The 19970-nt window shown below is 48.6% G+C and overlaps 1 protein-coding gene across 3 annotated transcripts in view; it reads right to left on the bottom strand.

The window, feature by feature from the left end:
* Positions 1–15623: 15623 nt before the first annotated feature.
* USH1C (USH1 protein network component harmonin) overlaps positions 15624–19970 on the bottom strand; it is a 47020-nt gene continuing 42673 nt past the window's right edge. For 2 of the 3 annotated variants that reach the window (XM_060606152.3, XM_060606154.3), the window contains 3 exons: positions 19633–19739; positions 18297–18352; positions 15624–16073 (listed from right to left, as the gene is read on the bottom strand). In XM_060606152.3, the coding sequence (XP_060462135.2) occupies positions 16061–16073; positions 18297–18352; positions 19633–19739 (176 nt within the window). In that variant the 3' untranslated portion in view covers positions 15624–16060. The other variant, XM_060606155.2, reaches the window with a different exon arrangement.

Here is a 19970-nt window from a genome sequence, read left to right as displayed (position 1 = left end):
TCCAGCCTACTTCATCCTCTAGGGGCCCACCCATGGGACTCCCTCAGTCAGTGAAGGTTATCTAGTAGTCTTTCTCTTCCTTGACATTCAGCATGCAGTGCTTGGCACAACCCACACACTTTGGTCTTCTGGGCCATTTGAAATAAACAGAAGGCCAAGTTCAATCCAAGCTGGACCCAAGTGTAAAGGACTTAAGGGATCATCAGCTGGGACTAAAGGTGTTAGGTCTGGGGACTGAAGAGGGCCCCACGTTTGCCATCTCTAGAACAAGCCTGCTGTGAGACTGTGACCAAATTCCCACCTTCCTACACCTAGCTGTATAGAGAGGATGCTCATCGCACTGCCCACCAAGTAGGTGCTAGAGTTACTTTGGAAAGTCACTTTCCAAAAGTCAGGTGCACAAGGAGGCATGGAAGGACTTCTGCTGTAGTACGTATTATAATTTTGGAAACAATTAAAATGTTCATCAATAGAGGGCTGGTTAAAACAAACCAAACGAAAAACATAGTATTATCCATACTGTGGAATACTGAGACAGTCCAGAGACTAAAGCAGGGATATATATTCTGACATGGAAAGATGTCCCAGGCATATATGTAGAATAGCCTGTGTGACATGAAACCATTTATTTCTACAACAGAAGGAGACACAGAGCTACACATGTCTCTATGAGGAGGCACTGGGTCTCCTGCTTTCCCACTTCCAGCAAGGTAGCAGGCTTCTGAATGGGGGGAGGGGGACTAGAAGAAGGGCAGGCACCAAAAGCTTGCTACCAGCAAGGGTATTCCCCTTTGAGAATTCTCAGCCTTCCTTCTGGCAAAATGGAAAACCTGGGATGGATTTCAAACCTGGATTCTTGTGCCCACTGGTGTACTGGGTAAGTGTGACCGAAGGCAGGGCCCCTCCCCTCCTTTGTGCCAGGAAAGGGTTGGTGCACACCTTCAGAAAGGTCCCTTCCAGCCCTGATGTTGTTCAGGCTTTAGTTCCTTGTCTCTATCTGGCTGACCAGGTGTGTCAGTGACCATGGCAGTGGGGGTCATCAGGTAAATAATGGTGACATAATAGAATGGGGGGATATTTCAAGAAATTAACCATTTCAATAATCCCAATCCACAGTGAGCTGGTTAAAGACAAACAAAAACAAAAATTATGCTATCATCCATACTATGCAACAAGTAAGAATAAAATAGGGGTATCTGTAGAGAAGATATCATCACCCTCCCCTCCATACCCCACCCCCCTTCAGGCAGGTGGCTGTGAAGCTGAGATAGAGCAGAAAGCAGACAATTGGTGTGTTCAAAGCCTGTGTCTGCAGGGAAACTTAGAAGACTGTAAAATCACTAAAAGAGAGAATTGAATTATAGACGAAATGTCAGGGCTGGAACCTGGGCGGGAAAAGTCATTTCCCCTTTCACCTCCATCCTGCCCTATTGTCAAGAGGAGGGGAGGGGAGGGAGTTCTTGAGAACGGGAACCTGTGCCCAGCCTCTTTGCCTGCCTGCTGTGTATGTGTGTATACTGGGCAGGACAGGGTAGGGGGGAAAGCTACCCAGCAAGGGAAAGGCTGTGTGTAGATTGTGCTAGAAAATCCGTACCAGGACTATTTTGAAGAAAGTTTCCCTTGCCCCAGGGCACAGCCACCAGCCTGAAGGATGCAGGGGACCCTCAGCAGTACTTACATGGGTGTTTGCTACAGAAACAAGATGGAGCCTCCCCAAGTCTCTTGGCACCACAGAACCAGGCAGGGAGGTGGGAAGAAATGTCAAGAAAGCCCCATGTTAACTACTTCCCTGCTGGAGTGGGGGCTTGAAGTAGAAATTCAGTAACATTTTTGTTCTCTCCCACTGAAGTTTCGGTCCAGGATCATGCTCACTATAATAATATAACCCAGAAGGGCAACTCCATTCATGGCCTGGTTGCTCTATATCCTTGAGGCCCCTCGAGGTCACATTAATTCTCTCATTGCATCCCCCCAAATATCCAGCTCCCCATCGCATGGATTAGAAGTGGAGGCTTTACTAAACTCTCCAGGGGAGGTGGAAAGACATGATTCCTATACCTCCCAGAAGAAACTTAGTAAAATTCCACCATTTCTCTACCCCCAAAGGTCTTCTCCCTTGTGTATATCTTATATCTCCTCTTCCTTTCTTCCACACAGCCTTTCTGAAAAAACACACTCCTCATTTTTTTTCCAGAGCATTTCAGCATTTGCTTTCAGCCTGTGTACGCACTCAGGGTTTCTCAAGCATGCCTCATTTCCCTTCCTGAGCTGCTGACCATCCTCAAACCTGCTGCCTTTCTGGACAGATGGTGGAGAGCGGCACAGAGAGAGAGAATAAGATTATCTCCTTTTTGCTTCACCAACATCTGTTGGGTGTGCTTAGTACATGTCACACACTTTACCTGTTTTACATCACAGAGTAACTGCCTAGTAGTTACTGTTAGCAGAGAACTGAGGGTCAGAGGAGTTAAGCCCTTTCCCCAAGATCACACAGCTGGGAATTGGTAGAGAAAGGATTCAAACACAGTCATGCTTGACTTCAGAGACTGTGCTGTTAACCACTTCCCAAAGGGGTGCTGGGGCTACTGAGGATTCTTCTGCTCCTGAGACTTTATCTCCTGAGGAGGGAGTGTGGGCACCAAAGAACAGACCTTTGGGGAAACCTGCCCATCTGCACATTTTGCCTTTTCTCTGTGAGACCTGCCCATCTGCACATTTTGCCTCCAGATGGGAGGACTTGAGTGCCAGGGGCCCTGCTGACTGGGGCCTCTTTCTGTGGGTGAAGCGGGCACACAAATGACCCTGCAGTGATTTGCTTTGGAGACAACTTCTATTAGTGACCAATGGGAATGATCACAGGGGTCCCATGAGGTGTGCTGGCCTGCTTTTGTCCTCACCCGAGGCCACACTGCAGCAGAATCTCCATCTGGGCTCCACCAAAAAGGATGCCTGTCTCTGGCACAGCCTGGCCCCTGACAGGTGCACTCTGGCAGGCACAGCAGGCCTCAGCTGCCTGGGCCTGGAGGCCCTGCCAGAGCTGGGGCTGAGGTCAGGTGAGGTGGGTGCCACTGGACAAACTGTCTTGGTCTCAGCTTCCTCCTCCCCTTCGAGGCATCTCATCTCCTGTCCACTGAACAGAGGGGAAGTTCAGGTCCCAGCTCCACCCCTGACCAGACTTGTGAGCTTAGGCAAGTCTGCCTCCCTGATGCTCGACTATAAGACAGGAGGAATAATCCCTCCCTCGTGGATCATGAGGGTGAGAAAGCCTGGCACACACTAGACCTCATGGCAAGCTTTTCCATTTTCAGACCAGCTGAGGGCTTCTTGCCCCAAATCCCAAGATGTCTTCCCCCTTTCTCCCCTACCCCGTTTTTTTTTTTTTTTGAGGTATAACTAACATATAACACAGTATATGTTTAGGATGTACAAAATAAGGTACAACTATGTATATATTGTTATATAGTTATAGTTAACATCCATCACCTCACATACAATATTTTCCTTGTATGAGAATTTTTAGGACCTACTCTTTTAGCGACTTTCAAATATACAATAGAGTATTGTTAACTGTAGTCATTATGCTATACATTACATTCCCTAAGCAAAACTAATTTTTCTTATAGTGGACAGTTTTTACCTTTTGACCACCTTTACACACTTCCTCCACCTGTCACTCCCCATCCCCTACCTCTGGTAACCACCAATGTGTTCTCTGTTTCTATGAGTTCAGCTTTTTAATTTTTTTAATTTTAAAATAATTTTTAAATATTTATTTATTTTGGGGAGAGAGAAAGAGAGAGAGAAGGAGCACGAGCAGGGGAGGGGCAGAGAAAGAGGGAGGCCTAGAATCCGAAGCAGGCTCTAGGCTCTGAGCTATCAGCACAGAGCCCAATGTGGGGCTTGAACTCACGGACTGCCCTGAGATCATGACCATAGCCCAAGCGGCAAGCTTAACTGACTGAGCCACCCAGGCACCCCGAGTTCAGCTTTTTCAGATTCCACATGTGAGATCATATAGTACTTGTCTTTCTCTGACTTATTTAACTTAGCATGAAGCCCTCAAGTTTCATCCAGGTTGTCACAAGCGGTAGGATTTCCTTCTTTTTATGGCTGAATGATATTCCATTGTGTGTGTGTGTGTGTGTGTGTGTGTGTGTGTGTGTATGTACCACATTTTCTTTATTCATACATCGATGGACACGTAGGTTGTTTCCATGTCTTTGCTATTGTAAATAATGCTGCAATGCTTACTGCTTTTTAGTAATTGATTTCCTACCTAAAACTTAAATGGGCCGGAACAAGGTGCCAAGCCCTTTACTGCATTATCTGGCTTGATTGTTATCTCACTTTAAGGCAGGTGGTATATTTGTCATGACTCAAGTGAGAAGGCAGAGAGGAAAACTCATTTGCCCCAGGACCCCCAGCAAATTGGGTAGCAGAGCCCAGTTCCTACTTGGAGCATCCTGCTGAGAAATGGGTGAGTTGGGGATGGGGGTGGGGTAAACAAGGAAGGCAAAAAAGGGCGTTGGAAGGTATCTAGTTGGAAAGGGGTGCAAGGTGGTGCGTGGGGACTTGTCTGGCGGTGGCGTCTGTAGAGCAAGCGCACAGTCCTTATTGAGACTTGGCTGCTTGAGCATGTGCCTATATATATTTTTTTTAATTTTTTTAATGTTTTTTATTTATTTTTGAGACAGAGAGAGACAGAGCATGAACGGGGGAGGGGCAGAGAGAGAGGGAGACACAGAATCGGAAGCAGGCTCCAGGCTCTGAGCCATCAGCCCAGAGCCCAACGCGGGGCTCGAACTCACGGACCACGACTGAGCCACCCAGGGGCCCCGAGCATGTGCCTATATTTAATGTGTAAGGCTGACTTCCTTGTGCACGGGTGAATCTCTACACATAAATGGAAGTAAGTGTGGGTCATGCCTACGGCTATGATTCTGTCAGGGAGGAGGGAGGAAGACCCTTCTCTCTGGTGCTTGGGCGATGAAAGACCTCTCCATTCAGGCAAGCAGAGACTAGAACAGGAGGGAGGAAAGGAGGGAGAGAGAGTTAGGGATGAGAGAGACAGAAACACACAGCCACTACCTAACATTTACATGCTTGAAGGAAACATTGCTGAAGTACTCCCCTCATGCCCCACATAGTCAAAATCTATTTTTAGCTAACATGAGTGTATTAAAAACTTAAAATGGTGAATATATTTAATTTTAAGCTTTCTGGGTAGTCCGTGCGTCCTTGAGAAGATACTCATTTAATGATGTGGGTGATCTGGGGCTTGGGCAAAGGACAGAGCCTAGAGAAGTTTTGTTTAAAAAAAAGTGAGCCCAGTGGTTTGGAGAGAAGCATCACCTTTTCCACTGGAAGTGGAGAAATCAAATCAAATTCTTCGGCTGGTCAGGCCCTGATGGAAAAGAGTTGGGGAGGAGAGTGTTGAGGTGTTGCTTGCTCCCCTAATTGGGAGAAATAACCTGGCTCAAAAGTGGGTGCTTTGGGGGCACCTGGGTGGCTCAGTTGGTTAGGTATCTGACTCTTTTTTTTTTTTTTTACATTTTATTTATTTTTGAGAGAGAGAGAGAGAGAGAGAGAGAGAGAGAGAGAGAACAAGTGGGGGAGAGTCAGGGAGAGAGGGAGATACAGAATTCGAAGCAGGCTCCAGGCTCTGAGCTGTCAGCACAGAGCCCCACGTGGGGTTCTAACTCACAAACCGTGAGATCATGACCTGAGCCAAAGTCAAACGCTTAACTGACTGAGCCACTCAGGCGCCCCAGCATCTGACTCTTGATCTTGGCTCACGTCATGATCTCACGGTTCATGGGATTGACCCCCATCTCAGGCTCTGCTTTGACAGTGTGGGCTTGCTTGGGATTCTCCCTCTCCCTCCCTCTCTGCCCTTCCCCCCTTCTCAAAATAAACAAATAAACTTAAAAAGCATTTTTATTCCCCCCCCTTATTTTTTATTTTTCAATATATGAAGTTTATTGTCAAATTGGTTTCCATTCAACACCCAGTGCTCATCCCAAAAGGTGCCCTCCTCAATACCTATCACCCACCCTCCCCTCCCTCCCACCCCCCATCAACCCTCAGTTTGTTCTCAGTTTTTAAGAGTCTCTTAGGCTTTAAAAAGCATTTTTAAAAAGGGATGCTTTGATTTGTAACTGAGGCAATTAGCCAATCAATTAACAGGCATTTATTAGGTGTCCATTGGGTGCCAGCTGGGTTCCTTTGTAACCCTGCAAAGTATTATCGTGTCCTTAGGAAAGTGAGGCCCAGAGAGGCTAAGAGACTTGCCTTAACTCACACAGCCAGTGAGATGCATAGCCTAGAGTGAAATCCGGGTTCAGTTGGGTGTGGAACCCATGTGCTTCTCATACCAGTGGTTCTCAGAGTGTGCGGTTCCTGGACCACATCACTTGGGAATTTGTTAGAAATTGACTATATCTGAAACTCCGGAAGTAGAGTTTAGAAGTCTATTTTAGTGACTCTTCCATGTGATTCTGATGTGTGTAATATTTGAGAACCGTTGCTCTCTACTACATTGTCTCCTGATAAAGAATAATAACAGATTGTCCCTGCCTTCAGGGGCCTCCAGTCTGGTTGGGAAAACAAGATAAACACATTTATTAAAACAAAAAAAAAGGTGACTGATCTTGGAGAGGTAGACTCTTGGAAGCTTTGGGGGAAAAGGTGGTCTTGAGGGATGGTCCAGCCTATGTGGGTGAAGAAGTAGGGGTAACTCTGGTTGGGGAGGGATATCAGTGTGTAAAGGTGGGAGGGCTGGAACAAGACTTCCCAGATGCAGTGAGTAAACCAGTGAGTCTTGCTGGGCGGGGGCATATTGAGAGGAGTCATGGAAAATAATGGAGGCTGGGTTGCTAGTGCTGGAATTTAGCTCAGGAGCTCCCTGCATAGACTTTTCCCCTACAGATGGGCACTCTTCATTTGACAATCCATAGTAAGGGAGGACCTGTTGTGTGTGCCCAGCACTGGCCATGGAGGCTAAAAACAGGCTCCCTCACCCACTGACTATCTGCTTCTCAGCTTTCAGCACTGGGCTCAAATGTCACTCCCTTGGTGAAGCCTTCCCTGAGCCTCCTCCAAGCTCAACCACTAAAAGGTCCCTGCCTTGGGTCTCCCAGCCCCTTGTGCAGTCTGTGTCACTGCCTTTACCACCCAGTACTGTGATGATTCATTTGTGGTTCTGCCTGCCCCACTGTGCTGGGGGCTGCTTGAGAGCTGAGACTGTCTCATGTAGCTTTGGTTCTGGCACAGAGCAGGTGCTCAACCTCAATAAATATTTGCTAAATGAATGAATGAGTGGACGAATGAGCGAAAGAATCAATCAGTGGTAATGTTTACCCATGGACGAACCAGCTGTGTGCTTGCTCAGCCAGGTGAAAAATTGATGTCTGTAAGTTGTATTCAACTTTCTCATTGACTTACATCATTAAGGTGCATTTTCTTTGTCTTTGACAGATTCTACATTCATTTGTTGGTGGGTCTTTATTGAGCACATTAAGGTTGCTGGGCACCTTACTAGTTGTGGTGAATACAGGGCTTACACAAAAGGAGCTCACTGTTCAATCTTTCGGGAGTTCCTAAGACCTTGTTATTAAGATTTTTGCTTTTGTTTTCATTGGCACCCTTTTATGAGAGTGGATTTAGCCTCTTCTGGGTCACAGATACTTTTGAAAACGATAAAAGCTTTAGATCACTTCTTGAAAAGGAGATTTAAATGCTGGTGTTCATAAACTCTCCCTAAATCCATCTGTGGACACCGAATTAGGAACTGGCTGCTGCAGGGGTGTCTGTTGGACTATGCTGAGGGTTTGGGGCCACATCAGCTAGAATTTTGTTCCATGATATCTGTCAAATAAGTGATGGGACCCTAATAGTAGAGTCGGAGCTGACTTGCTGTTCTCAGGATTGTCCTTGACTGATGAAGAGTCTGTGGCCAGAGTGGTCAGCTCTGCAGCATCTAGGCAGAGAGGAGAAGTTCTACTTCTCGGGTGACTGCCTACATCGCTTGCCTGTGATGCTTGCCAAGAACCTCCATTTCCTGCCCACCTGTGACCAGCATGTGGACTGTGGGGAAATACAATTGCTTCGATTTCTCAGTGCTCTTGCAAAATGCCCTACCCTCCTGATACTCGGAAATGTGTAAGTTATAAAGGCAGGGAATTTTTGTTCTCACTTTCCCTGGAAGCGTTTTGCTCTTTATGTACCATGAGAATTAGATCTGTAGCCATTTGTCCAAATAATTGCTCTTATCCAAAAGGATAATCAGATGTACCCAGCAGTTCCACTTGTGGGTGTGTGTCCAACGTAATTGAAAACATAGTCTCAAAGAGATATCTGCACACCCATGTTTGGAGCAACGTTACTCACAACAGCCAAATGTGGAAGCAACTCAAGCATCCATCAACAGAGGAATGGATAAGCAAAATATGGTATATCCACACAATGGAGCATGATTCAGCCTGAATAAAGGAAGGACATTCTGAAACATGCTACAACGTGGGAACACCTTGAGAAAATCATGCTAAGTGAAATAAGCCAGTCACAAGAAGACAAATACTGCATGATTCCACTTAGGTGAAGTACCTAGAGTCAAATTCAGAGGCAGAAAGGGTTGTGGTTGCCAAGGGCTGAGGGGAAGAGAGAACAGGGAGTTATCGTTTAATGGGCACAGAGATTTGGGTCTGCAGGAGAAAAGGAGTTCTGGAAGTGGGTAGTGATGATGGTCGCACAATAATGTGAATGTGCTGAATAAGTCAACCGTGCACTTAAAATGGCTAAGACGGTAAACTCATCTTCTGTGTAGTTTACCACGTTAAAAAAAAAAGATAATAAAACTTCTCTTATCTCCCCAAGAGGGCCAAAGTGTTACAGCCAGGACCAGGTCCCTAAGGTAAGCCCCTAAGGTGCCAGGATGGTTAGAGCTTTATCTCCCTAGGTGTGTACCTTCTAAAAGTCTAGGGTGAGATGATGCCTAGGGGCACTTGTACCCCAATGTTTATAGCAGCACTCTCAGCAATAGCCAAATTATGGAAAAGAGCCTAAATATCCATCAACTGATGAATGGATAAAGAAATTGTGGTTTATATACACAATGGAGTACTACGTGGCAATGAGAAAGAACGAAATATGGCCCTTTGTAGCAACGTGGATGGAACTGGAGAGTGTGATGCTAAGTGAAATAAGCCATACAGAGAAAGACAGATACCATATGTTTTCACTCTTATGTGGATCCTGAGAAACTTAACAGAAACCCATGGGGGAGGGGTAGGAAAAAAAAAAAAAGAGGTTAGAGTGGGAGAGAGCCAAAGCATAAGAGACTCTTAAAAACAGAACAAACTGAGGGTTGATAGGGTGTGGGAGGAAGGGGAGGGTGGGTGATGGGTATTGAGGAGGGCACCTTTTGGGATGAGCACTGGGTGTCGTATGGAAACCAATTTGACAATAAATTTCATATATTGAAAAAAAAATAAAAGTCTAGGGTGAGAATCCATGATCCTTTCCATCCCTTTTCAAAGAAATGAAGTTTTTCTGCCCTCCTTTTTCTGGAGGGCAGCGGGATCGCTACCTCTCTCCTGTCTATACGTGGGGAAAATCCCTTGTTTTCCATCCCTTGCCTATGGAATGCCCCACCACTCATGTAGAGATTTTTGCATCTCATTTTCATCACATCACCCTGGGGTAAGGTCTGGAGCCAAGGGGGAGGGGGGCACAACACACTTGTCATTTACTATAAAGTAATTGATAGGAAATCAGTCTCTGTTATAGCATACCTCATGTGCACACTCAGGATAAAATTAATAAAGATCCATATTAAAAACCCAACCTGCACACACACACACACACACACACACACACACACTCAGCTGGTGGCCTTCTGGGGGAGTAAGTGCTGCTTACCTAAAAAGGAAAGGTGCATGGAGGGCTTTCTTCACTTAACATTTCGAGAGGGGCCATAGTTCTTCCCAATTGCTCTAGTTGTTGGGGGGGGGCACAGAAGCAGAGTAAGGAACAAAGAGCCCACCTTTGGGAAGCCCCATCCTTGAGGGGTAAAATGAACCCCAAGCTCCTCTTCTGCAGCATCTATGCCAGATTTTTAAAAAAAATTAATGTAATTTGGGATCCAAGAACTGGTTCTAAGCACCTTATCTATATTTCTTTTGATTTGTATAATTGTACGTAGCAGGTAGTATTTATATCTCTTTTATAATTGAAGAAAGGGAGGTAAAGCTAAAATAACACAGTTCTCGGGGCACCTGGGTGGCTCAGTCGGTTGAGCATCTGACTCTTAATTTTGGCTCAGGTCATGATCTCACGGTTTGGCTTGGGTCATGATCTTTACAGTTCATGATATTGTGTCCTGCATCAAGAGTTCTGTGCTGATAGTGTGGAGTCAGCTTGGAATTCTCCCTCTTCTCTCTCTGCTCCTCCCCCATACATGTGCTCTCTCTCTCTCTCAAAATAAAGAAACATTAAAAATAAAATAAAATAACACAGTTCTTACTTCCCAGGACATTGGGAAGCAAGTGTTGGAATCCCTGTTTTTCAGCCCTTGGGAGTTCTGTGGTCACAGAAGACCCTTCATTTCTCCATTTCTTGTCCCCAGGTGGTGGCTGAGGAACCAGCCCGGCAGCTGGGAGTTAATGAGGGTTCCACATACCATGGGAGGGTTCTGTTCTCTTGAACCACAGTTGCTCCTAGAATAGATCACAGGGAGAAGATAAGGGAAGAACAGGAGGAAAAGAGCAAGAGAGAGGGAGATTTGGGAGACCTTAGTGGACTCCGCTTTGTGCCTACCCAGATCTATTTCCCTATCCTCTGGAACAGCCATCTAATTTTCCTTTTGGAACCCTTCTTTCCCTTCACTCAGACTCTGGGGTGCTGGTGGGGCTACATGGGTGGACATGTGACTCAGGCCTGGCCAATTAGGGAAGAAGGCCTTACCACCAAGTCAAGCTAACCAGAATGAGACCTCAGGATTGAGTGGAGACTATTAGCTAAATGTGCTTTTTCCACTGAGGTTGTACCAGCTATAGAATATGTTTTGAATGCTGGGGGCCATCTTGACATCACATGGGAAGAGTTCATCTGAGAATGAAGCAAACCAGAGGAGGGTAGAGACAAGGAATGGTATGATGGGTAATTTTATGAGTCAACTTGGCTAGGTCACAGCACCCAGACATTTGGTCAGATATATCTGGATGTTGCTGTATTGGAATTTTTTAGATGAAATTAACATTTAAATTGTAGATTTTGGGGTGCTTGGGTGGCTCAGTCAAACACCCAACTCTGGACTTCTGCTCAGGTCATGATCTCACAATTCGTGAGATCGAGCCCCATGTCAGGCTCTGCGCTGACAGCTCTGAGCCTGCTTGGAATTCTCTTTTTTCCTCTCGCTGTGCCCTCCCCCTCTCTCAAAATAAATAAGTAAACTTAAATTCGTAGATTTTGTGTAAAGAAGATTATCCTCCATAATGTGGGTGGGCCTCATCTAATCAGTTGAAAACCTTAATAGAAAAAAGACTATATCCCCCAAGGAAGAGGGAATTCTGCCTTCAGACTGCCTTGGGACTTGAGCTGCACCATCAACTCCTCCCTGGGTCTCCAGCCTACTGGCCTACCCTGCAGATTTTGGACTTGCCAAGCCCCACAATTGTGTGCACCAATTCCTTAAAATCTCTCTCTCATGTGTCTCATGTGTGTGTGTGTTTCTCTGAAGATCCCAGACAATTTCAGATGGTCCAACAGATTCCTGATGTCACTGCTTTAACACTTGATCCAACCAGACATGACATCAAATACTCTTAGATTTTTCACTGATGTGATCATCTTGAATTGGATTTCTGTCACAACCCAAACGGTCCATCTCAGGAGGAAGGAGGAGCTCACCCTGACTGAGCTCTTATTCGATGCCAGGCCCAGTGTTCCCCTTTTACAATTGACCTGGGCTTTGGAGGATGCATAGAAGTTCACCTGGGCACGAGGAGGACAAGGTAGAGTGAACATGTGCAGAGACGCAGAGAAGTGATAGAACGTGACCTGCCCTGGAAACCAGAGTGCAGTGAAAGAAGCAAGTAGCAAACGACCAGAATGGAAAAGTTGTCAGGTAATGTAAGACTTTGAATGCCAGGCAGAGGGGTGTGACCTTGTCCTGAGGACAGCATGGACAGCCGTGGAGAGTTTGAAGGAGAGCCAGGTTTTGGCGGGTTCATTCTGCAGTGTGAAGGACACCACGAAGCAGAGAGAAGATAGAAGCATAGAGGAATTATTTTCTGACTGGAGTTTTCCCTAATCCTCCCCAAACCACATTCTGTGTGTGGTTTCTTTCTCATCAGGTAGTATAGCATGATGGTTAATGATACGGACTTCTGGAGCCTAGTCTGCATCCTGGCTCTGCCACTTACTGTCTATTTAACCTCAAACATGTAACTTAAGTATTGCTGCCTCAGTATCCTCAGTGAAGAGAACATCACGGTCTGTCTACCTCTTAGTAATGTCTTACAATGATTAAACATCACTATACCCTTAGTGCTTGACACATAGTAAACACCTAAAAGTTAGTAGCAATCTTACTTCTATCGAGGCCTGTGGGTAGGTCCGTAGGCTGCAAATCCTAGGTCCCATGAGGACAGTTATGGCAGGCTCTCTGGCCCTCTGCCCTCTGCCTTTGCCAGCCCCACCTGACTTTCCCAGGGGGTCATTCCTGCTCCCTCCCGTTCTCACAGAGGCATGGCCAGCCTGGGCCCCAGGGAGCTGGGAAGAGTCATAGAAGGGACAGGAGGAGAAAAGGGCTTTCAACCCTGGAAACAGATTCTTATCCACATCTCAGCCTGGGGAATTAGGCTGGAATGGGTGAAAACCAGCTTCCCAGCCCCGCACAGGCCCTAAAGGGGTGTGTTGGAAGCATAGAGGCTGTAAACTTGACCCTTTTACTTTGACTTCCAGATGCAGAGGTGAGAGGCTCAAAGCCGGCTTAGTATCCCCAGGGACTGGCTGTGGGAAGCAACTTCAATGAGATGGATAAAATGCTAAAAGTTCAGAGTCAAAAGGCATCCTTGAATTCCCAGCCTTTTTAGTTATTTTTCCCACTGGGCAGTGTAGTAGAAATGGCAGCTGTGCCACCAACTTAGGTCGACCCTGGATAAGTCTTCCCCTCCTTGGCCTCAATTTTCCCAAATACCCAATGATGCGGGTTAGATTCAAAGGTGGCAAATGGGGTTCCCCTTGTGGGCCACCTTTGATCAGTGATTAGTGGCTGCCTGGCCAGAGCCCCGGGACAGAAGTAGCAATGTAGGCCGTGCACGGTCCTGGGCCTGGATGGGTTTGTCTGGACACTGACGCGGAATCTCATGTCTGGCCCCGTCCCCTTGGTGGACTCTAGCTTCACCGGAGCTCCTCATGGCCCCCACAGAAGGTCGGGAGCTGCTTTAGGGCCCCACCTCGATACACTTCCTCTGGACCTTCCCACTTCTTACCTGGTTAATGCCACTGTCTGCTGGGGAGAGCTGAGTACTTTGGGTTTAACATGGAACCACTTTCCAATGCATGAGAATTGATTTGCTTGATGATAATGAAGATGGAGTCAGGCCTCGTAAAAAAAGGAAGCTGAAGCTCGTTGTAGCCCACACACCCTCCCTGCTCTAAACAAACCTATGGCTTAGGGCTTGGATCACCCAAGTCCCAGGGCTCCCTTCGTTGTCTCTTCCCACCCTGTGCAGTGGCATACCTTCCTACCCTGCTTCTCTCACCAGGGGCTCAAAGCCCTCTTTATTGTGTCACTCATCAAGTCCTGATAAGCGCTGATAAACTCATTCACTCTAAGGTGCCAGTAACTAAGAATAGCGGGAGATGAATTTGAGATCCCAGGCATCAACAAGCTAAAGGTTTCTACAGCAGTATTTGCGGGTCACAAGAGGAAGTAATCATCACTGAACAGCAAAACGCGATTTGTTCTTCACGTGTGGGGAGAATTGTTCTGCCAACAATCTGGAACTTGATATGTTCCAGTGAGGGTTGCCCGGCCCCATACAACATACAGTGGAGAAAGGTACAGTCCCTTGAGCAAGAGTGCCGGGGTTTGGAATGCCATCTCCACTACCTCCTCCCATGTGACCTAACAAAAGTCACTTAACCTCTTCGTCCCTCAGTCTTCTCTTAATAAAATGGAGTTGGTGACAACAGTGGTATCTACCTCATAGAGTTAAGGGGAGCAGATGAACTTAGTGCTTAGAACAGTACGTGACATACAGTCAATGTCATCTAAGTGTTGGCTGTTATCTCTAGGCTCCTCAGGGGGGGCTGTGGATCAATTCCAGTCATTGCAGTTTGAGATGGCAGAGACCAGGGTCGGGCCCAGGCCCAGCACGCAGTAGATGTCAGCAGAGATGAACTCCCTCCTTTTACCTTCGTCTTGGAATTGTCTCCAGAGCCAGGTTGGAGGCCAGATAAGAAAAAACGGAGAATTCCTCAGTGTGATTGCTGTCTCTGGAAACCAGCTATTAGGAGGTCATTGTGGCCTTGTCTCCACTAAGATCAAAAAGGCCAGCAGTTTCTCTCTCTTTTTCTCTCTGCCCCTTCCATTGAACATGACTCGCTACACATAGTCCCTGCTGCCTCAGCAGTCATGCTGGGTGGGTCACGACCCACTCCCTGCCCAACCTCAGCTGATTGGAACTAGGATTGGTCCCTGGCCCCAGGGTCACCCACTCAGGTAAGCCAGCCCAGTAAGATTCTGCCTGGGGAATCTGGAATTGGGAAATGGAGATTAGGGTGGGGGAGGGGGGGGCCGATGTGGCTTGGTGGAGCTACAGCTAAAAGGTGGAAGATGATGATGGCCAAGCTCAAGCTGAGCTCTGAGGACATAGGGGAAGTGGCGGCAGAGACAGGAGGCCTCAATGGAGAAAGCTGCTGCTCCGAAACACCTTGAATCAGAACCACCTTCCATTTCCAATTCTCAGGAGACCTGGGGACACCATGTCTCCTGGTCGTGGAGTACCCTGGTGACCTCTCTCTTCCCTGGAGCTAGTCTGAGAGCATCCCTGGGCCCTGTAACCAGGGGGGCCTCGACTTACCCCCTGCCAACCCCGTGGAGTTATACCCTCCTGCCTCAAGCCCTTGCCTCCTTCCATGATTTTCCACTGGATGGAATTTCATGGACAAAATAGGCCCCCTGCCCCTGCCTCCCTCCCTAGCATCCTGTCTTAGTGACTTCAGGAGAAGCAGCTGTGGTCACGCTGTCCCTGAGTGAACCTGGGGCATCCCATACTTAAAGGTAATCATCTGGGACTCCTGCCTACAACTATGCTTTCTGGAACTGAGCAAAGTCCCTATCTCGTGGCTTCATTTCCCGCCATCTGTCTCTGAGAAGACATAAAGCCCAGCCCAGCCCAGCCCAGCCCATCTCCTGCTGCTCCAGCCCCCCTTCCTCAAAGCCAGCCACTGGCCATTTGATCATGTCCTTATGTCAGACCCAGATTCCAGAGCTGGGTCCTGTCTCCTACTCTTGAATAAGGGCCAAGACCTTACGTTTTGTTTGTTTTTGTACTTTTTTTTTTCAACTTGAGAGTTTTGAATCTGCTGCCCCAATCCACACTCACTTCTGGAAGCTGGAAAATAAAACAGTTTATTTTGTTAATGAGTTCAGAGGAAGATTTGTGGCAGCAATTAGCAGAAGTAAGAGGAGAGGGAGGGGAAAGAAACCCAGGAGTCAGGGCCTGTTCAAATTCAAGGGGGTAGTCTCCCAGGGATGGGAGAAACCAAATTCACAGGGCTGGAAGCAAGAAATGAGAGTCTGGATCCCAGGGGCCCTCTTCAGAACAGCTTCTTCCTCCCTCCATGGTGGGCATCAGAGTGGCCTGCAGGGTTCCTTACGGAGCCCTACTTTAGGGCCAGTGGGAGTCTGAAATCCCTGGGTGCTGGCTGCAGGTTTCCAGGGTGCCTGCAGGCTGGCATCTCTCAAGGCTGGTTCCAGGCTTTGTGTTCAGGAGGGTGAGTCCAGAGCTCGCTGGCTTCAAGGGGTGAATTTGGTTTCTCCTTCTGGACTTCAGAAGAAGGTCCTGTGGGGAAGAAGAAGCAGACCAGGCGGATGCAGGCCTTGTGGGTGCACACGCAGCCCAGGGCAGGGCCTGACAACAGGCAGCACACGGCAGGCCCCACACAGCTCCACAGACGCTATAGCCACAGCACACGAGGCCAGGGAGAGGTCAGAAGGGATATGTGGGATGAGACAGGAGGGGACCAGAAGGCAGTGTGGGGTCCCTTACAAAGAGCACATGATAAGTGGCAGAAAACATAGGGCCACTGAGGCCATCCCAGAAGGCAGGGCAGAGCAGGCCCACTGTCTTGGGAGCGTGAGGTCCTCGTGTTTTGAGAAACTTGTAACAGAAAAGTCAACAAGTCCAGGCCTCAGTCTGCCCCATATGCTGCCAGCTGCGGGCCTTAGGCCACACCAAACACCAGTTTCATGGCCACCTGCCAGCTCTGTCCATGAGCACAGCTCTGTCACAGAGTGGGAAGCCCATCCCCAAACTGGGCTCCACAGTGTTCCACAGAGGACACTGTCAAGGGAGCTGGAGCCAAGGGAGAGAGAAGGCACAGGGGACAGTTTGGTCCAAGCAGGGCTCAGGCCATGACAAGTCACAACAGGACATGAACAGCTCAGATAGGCCAACCCTGGTTCTTTGGACCAGCCTTAATTGCCTCCTAATTGCCCTGGCTCTGCCCAAGCATGGGGCCTGGTAGAGCAGGGGCTCCCAGAGGGTGGTGTTCCCAGGGAAGGGAGGCACATTTTGCTGAGGACACCTCTGGGGGGATATCCAGGCTGCACTTCCTCTGGGCTCACCCAGCCCATCAGGCACTGTCTGTGCCCAGTAGAGAATGGTGCTCACTGCCCCATCCTACTTGCATGGGTGCTGCATAGCACCCGTGGCTGTTCTCAAGGGCTCTGGTGAGTGGTATACCCAGGTCCCGAGTGTGCTACAAACTGGGCTCTGCTTGGCTCCCCCGTGGGAGTGGGAGGGTCTTTGAGGTGGACAAAATTCCAGGGTGGCCCCCAGCAGGTCGGGATGGCACTTCAGGGATGGAGCCTTGTACAGCCCTCCAGATGCCAGTCCAAAGAACCTGCCAGCACCAGCAGCAGATGGCCCCTGCATGCAGCATGGACAGACAGGGCCCTGTAGCCCACCTGCCTATTCACCGTGGGGGGCTGCCAGGCTCCAGCTGCAGGAGGAACCTGTGTCTATGCACGGGAGCACGGTCTTCAAGGAACTTTCGGACCGGCTGGGGGCTTTCGGCTGCAGAGGAGGTAAGAGAAGAGCTACATACGCAGAGCAGAGCAGGAAACACAAAACGTGGCTTGGTTATTTTCAGGCAGAGCTCCAGCAGACCTCTCTCTTCACTTAGCAACCATCTTGGGTCCTGCCTAGGCTCTGGGTCCAGAATTAATTGTTACAGGACCTTGATTTCTCCAAGACGTACCCAGAACTCAGCCGGTGCAGGGCGGAGGAAGCAAACAGGCACAACCAAGACAGGCAAGCAGTGAGATGAGGAATAAGTGTATGGGTGGGCGGGGTGCAGGGGTGGGGGGAGGAAGGTGATGAGGATGGACGTCAGACACCAAAGAGGCAGAGAGACAGACAGACAGCGAGGGGAAATGGATACACAGTAAAAGAGAGGAGAGCACAGATTCAGGTCAGGAACAGAGGAAGCAAGAAAAGGACAGGGTAAGAGAGAAGGGACATATACATCGAGAGACAGACATACAGAGAATCATAGAGCAAGATGGAGACTGGCCTAAGGCTCCCTGAAGATCCTGCAGGATGGGGCCAAAGCCTGTGGTCCTGTGGTCCTCAGCATGAGGAAATGCAGTTACGTATCCAGGAAGAACTACCAGGTAGTAAAGGACACAGAAATGTGGAAACTAGCTGATGATGGTGCAGGGGATGAAGTGCTGAGTGGGGAATCAGAAATGCTGAGGCTGTCCCAGCTTCATCATTCACTTGGCCTGAGATCTTGACCAGCTCTGGGCCTCAGTTTTCCATATGTCAAGAAGAATTTGGACAAGACAGTCGTGGCGGCAGCACTGACAACGTTTGGGGACAGTGACTTCATTCTAGGCTTTCTCTAACCTGGGAGTTTTTAGGATCGATTACTCCTAGAAGCTGTGTGCTTGGACCAATCCTTCAGGCTAGAGGAAGGCTGGGGGCAGACTAGGAGAAGATAGCCAAGATTCTGGAGGAGGAGAAAGAGAAAGCAGAGGGTCAGGGGCCGCATACACTTACAGCTCGTCATCATATTCCTTGGGGGGACAGACGGCAACAACAAGGTCGATCCAGTCCTGTGGGGAGAAGCCCTGTGACTCTGGGGCATGCTCAGGGATTGATGGCATGTCTTCCCTTGACACTCCATTCCCATTCCTGGTGGCTCAAGATCAGCTGGCTGGGGCCTTCTTCCCATGGGGAAGCTTCCAATCTCTGGGACTTCACAACCATAGAGCGCAAGGTTTATGAGCCCTTGAATGACACTAAGTTCCCAAATGCTGATCTGTGGTCCAGAGCCAGGCAGCAATGTGAGAATCTACCTGGGGGATTTCTTAAAACTCTAGACTCATAGACATGCCCCTGGAAATCTGGGGAAGGTCCTGAGAAATAGTATTTTTAACAATCTCCCTAGATCAATCTGATGCACATCCAATCAGGGAACTTCAGGCCTAGCTTTCTGACTCTAACACTTGAATCCCCTCAATGGCATCACTGCCATCCTTGGCTTAGCCATCATTGTGCACCCTCGGCTTGGGTGTATCCAATAAAAAGCAAGTGAAGTATCACTGGGCCCCTCCACCATGCAATATAGCTCCTACCAGTGAACTGAAAGTTCTCCCCAGGACCTCCCCCCATCCAATCCAGTTCTGCCCTTAAGAAACACAGAGGACACTTCTGCTCCCTCTACCTTAATATAGCCCTTCAGATAATCAAAGACAGTCATCATGTTACCCGTGAATCTTCTCTTCTCCATATCCCTTCATGTGGGTCCCAGGCCCATCTGGTCAGCTTCCTCGGCACTGAACTTAATACCTCAGGCTCGGCTGCCTGCATACAGTTGCACAGGTTGTGCATTGCACAACGTGAGAGGGCACCATCCACACTGTAGTCTGTAGGAGGGCACCCCCTCGGATTGTGCAGTGCACAGCCAGGGAAACCTTATGTGGTGGCCTTGACCCAGGTGGCTGTCTAATGAGCACAGAACAGACTACCACCAGACCCTCCTCCATTTTGGGCCCTCTACTTCTTTTAATGCTTTCTAGTAGCCCCAAGCACCTTTGATTCCTGATCAGTGTGCACTTAGAGAAGGCCGTGCCACACCAGGTCTTCTGGAGTCTGTATTTGTGCCACCTGCTTTTTGGACTCAAGGCCAAGAACTGACATTTATTTTCCTGAATCCCATCTTGTCATATTGAGGCCATTGGCTGGATGTGTTATATGGGTGTCACCCAAGAATTTCCGGGACCCTGGATACCCACCCTGGGATGGGGCATCCTGACTATAAGGCCTGGATGCAGAGGTCAGGGTATGAGGCAGGCAGGCAGGGGAGGCAGACATGGAGGGGGTTTGCTCTTACCCCCTGACTCCAGGCCTTCTGCAGGGTGGCCTCTGCCTCAGCCAGGGTGTAGTCCGTCACAATCTTGCCATTGATTGCCATGACCTCATCCCCTTTCACAATGCCACCTGCAGGAAAATGAGGCTTATTGGTCAACTGGCCTGTACATGACACGTACCTGTCCCAGGGCTTGGCAAAGGTGAGGGGCAGGGGGTCACTGTAGGGCCATAGAAGGAACCTCACTCCTCAATTCTGAGATGGGCTCAGAAGGCATGGGGGGAACAATCCACTAGGTTACTCAAAGGGCACTTCCTACCCTGTCCCCACTCCCTCACCCCAGCTCAGTAGAATCAGGACAC

This window comes from Panthera onca, chromosome D1 (assembly GCF_046562875.1).
Source record: "Panthera onca isolate mPanOnc1 chromosome D1, mPanOnc1 haplotype 2, whole genome shotgun sequence".
Classification (NCBI taxonomy): Eukaryota; Metazoa; Chordata; class Mammalia; order Carnivora; family Felidae; genus Panthera; species Panthera onca.
This window is presented reverse-complemented; position numbering and strand designations above follow the sequence as displayed.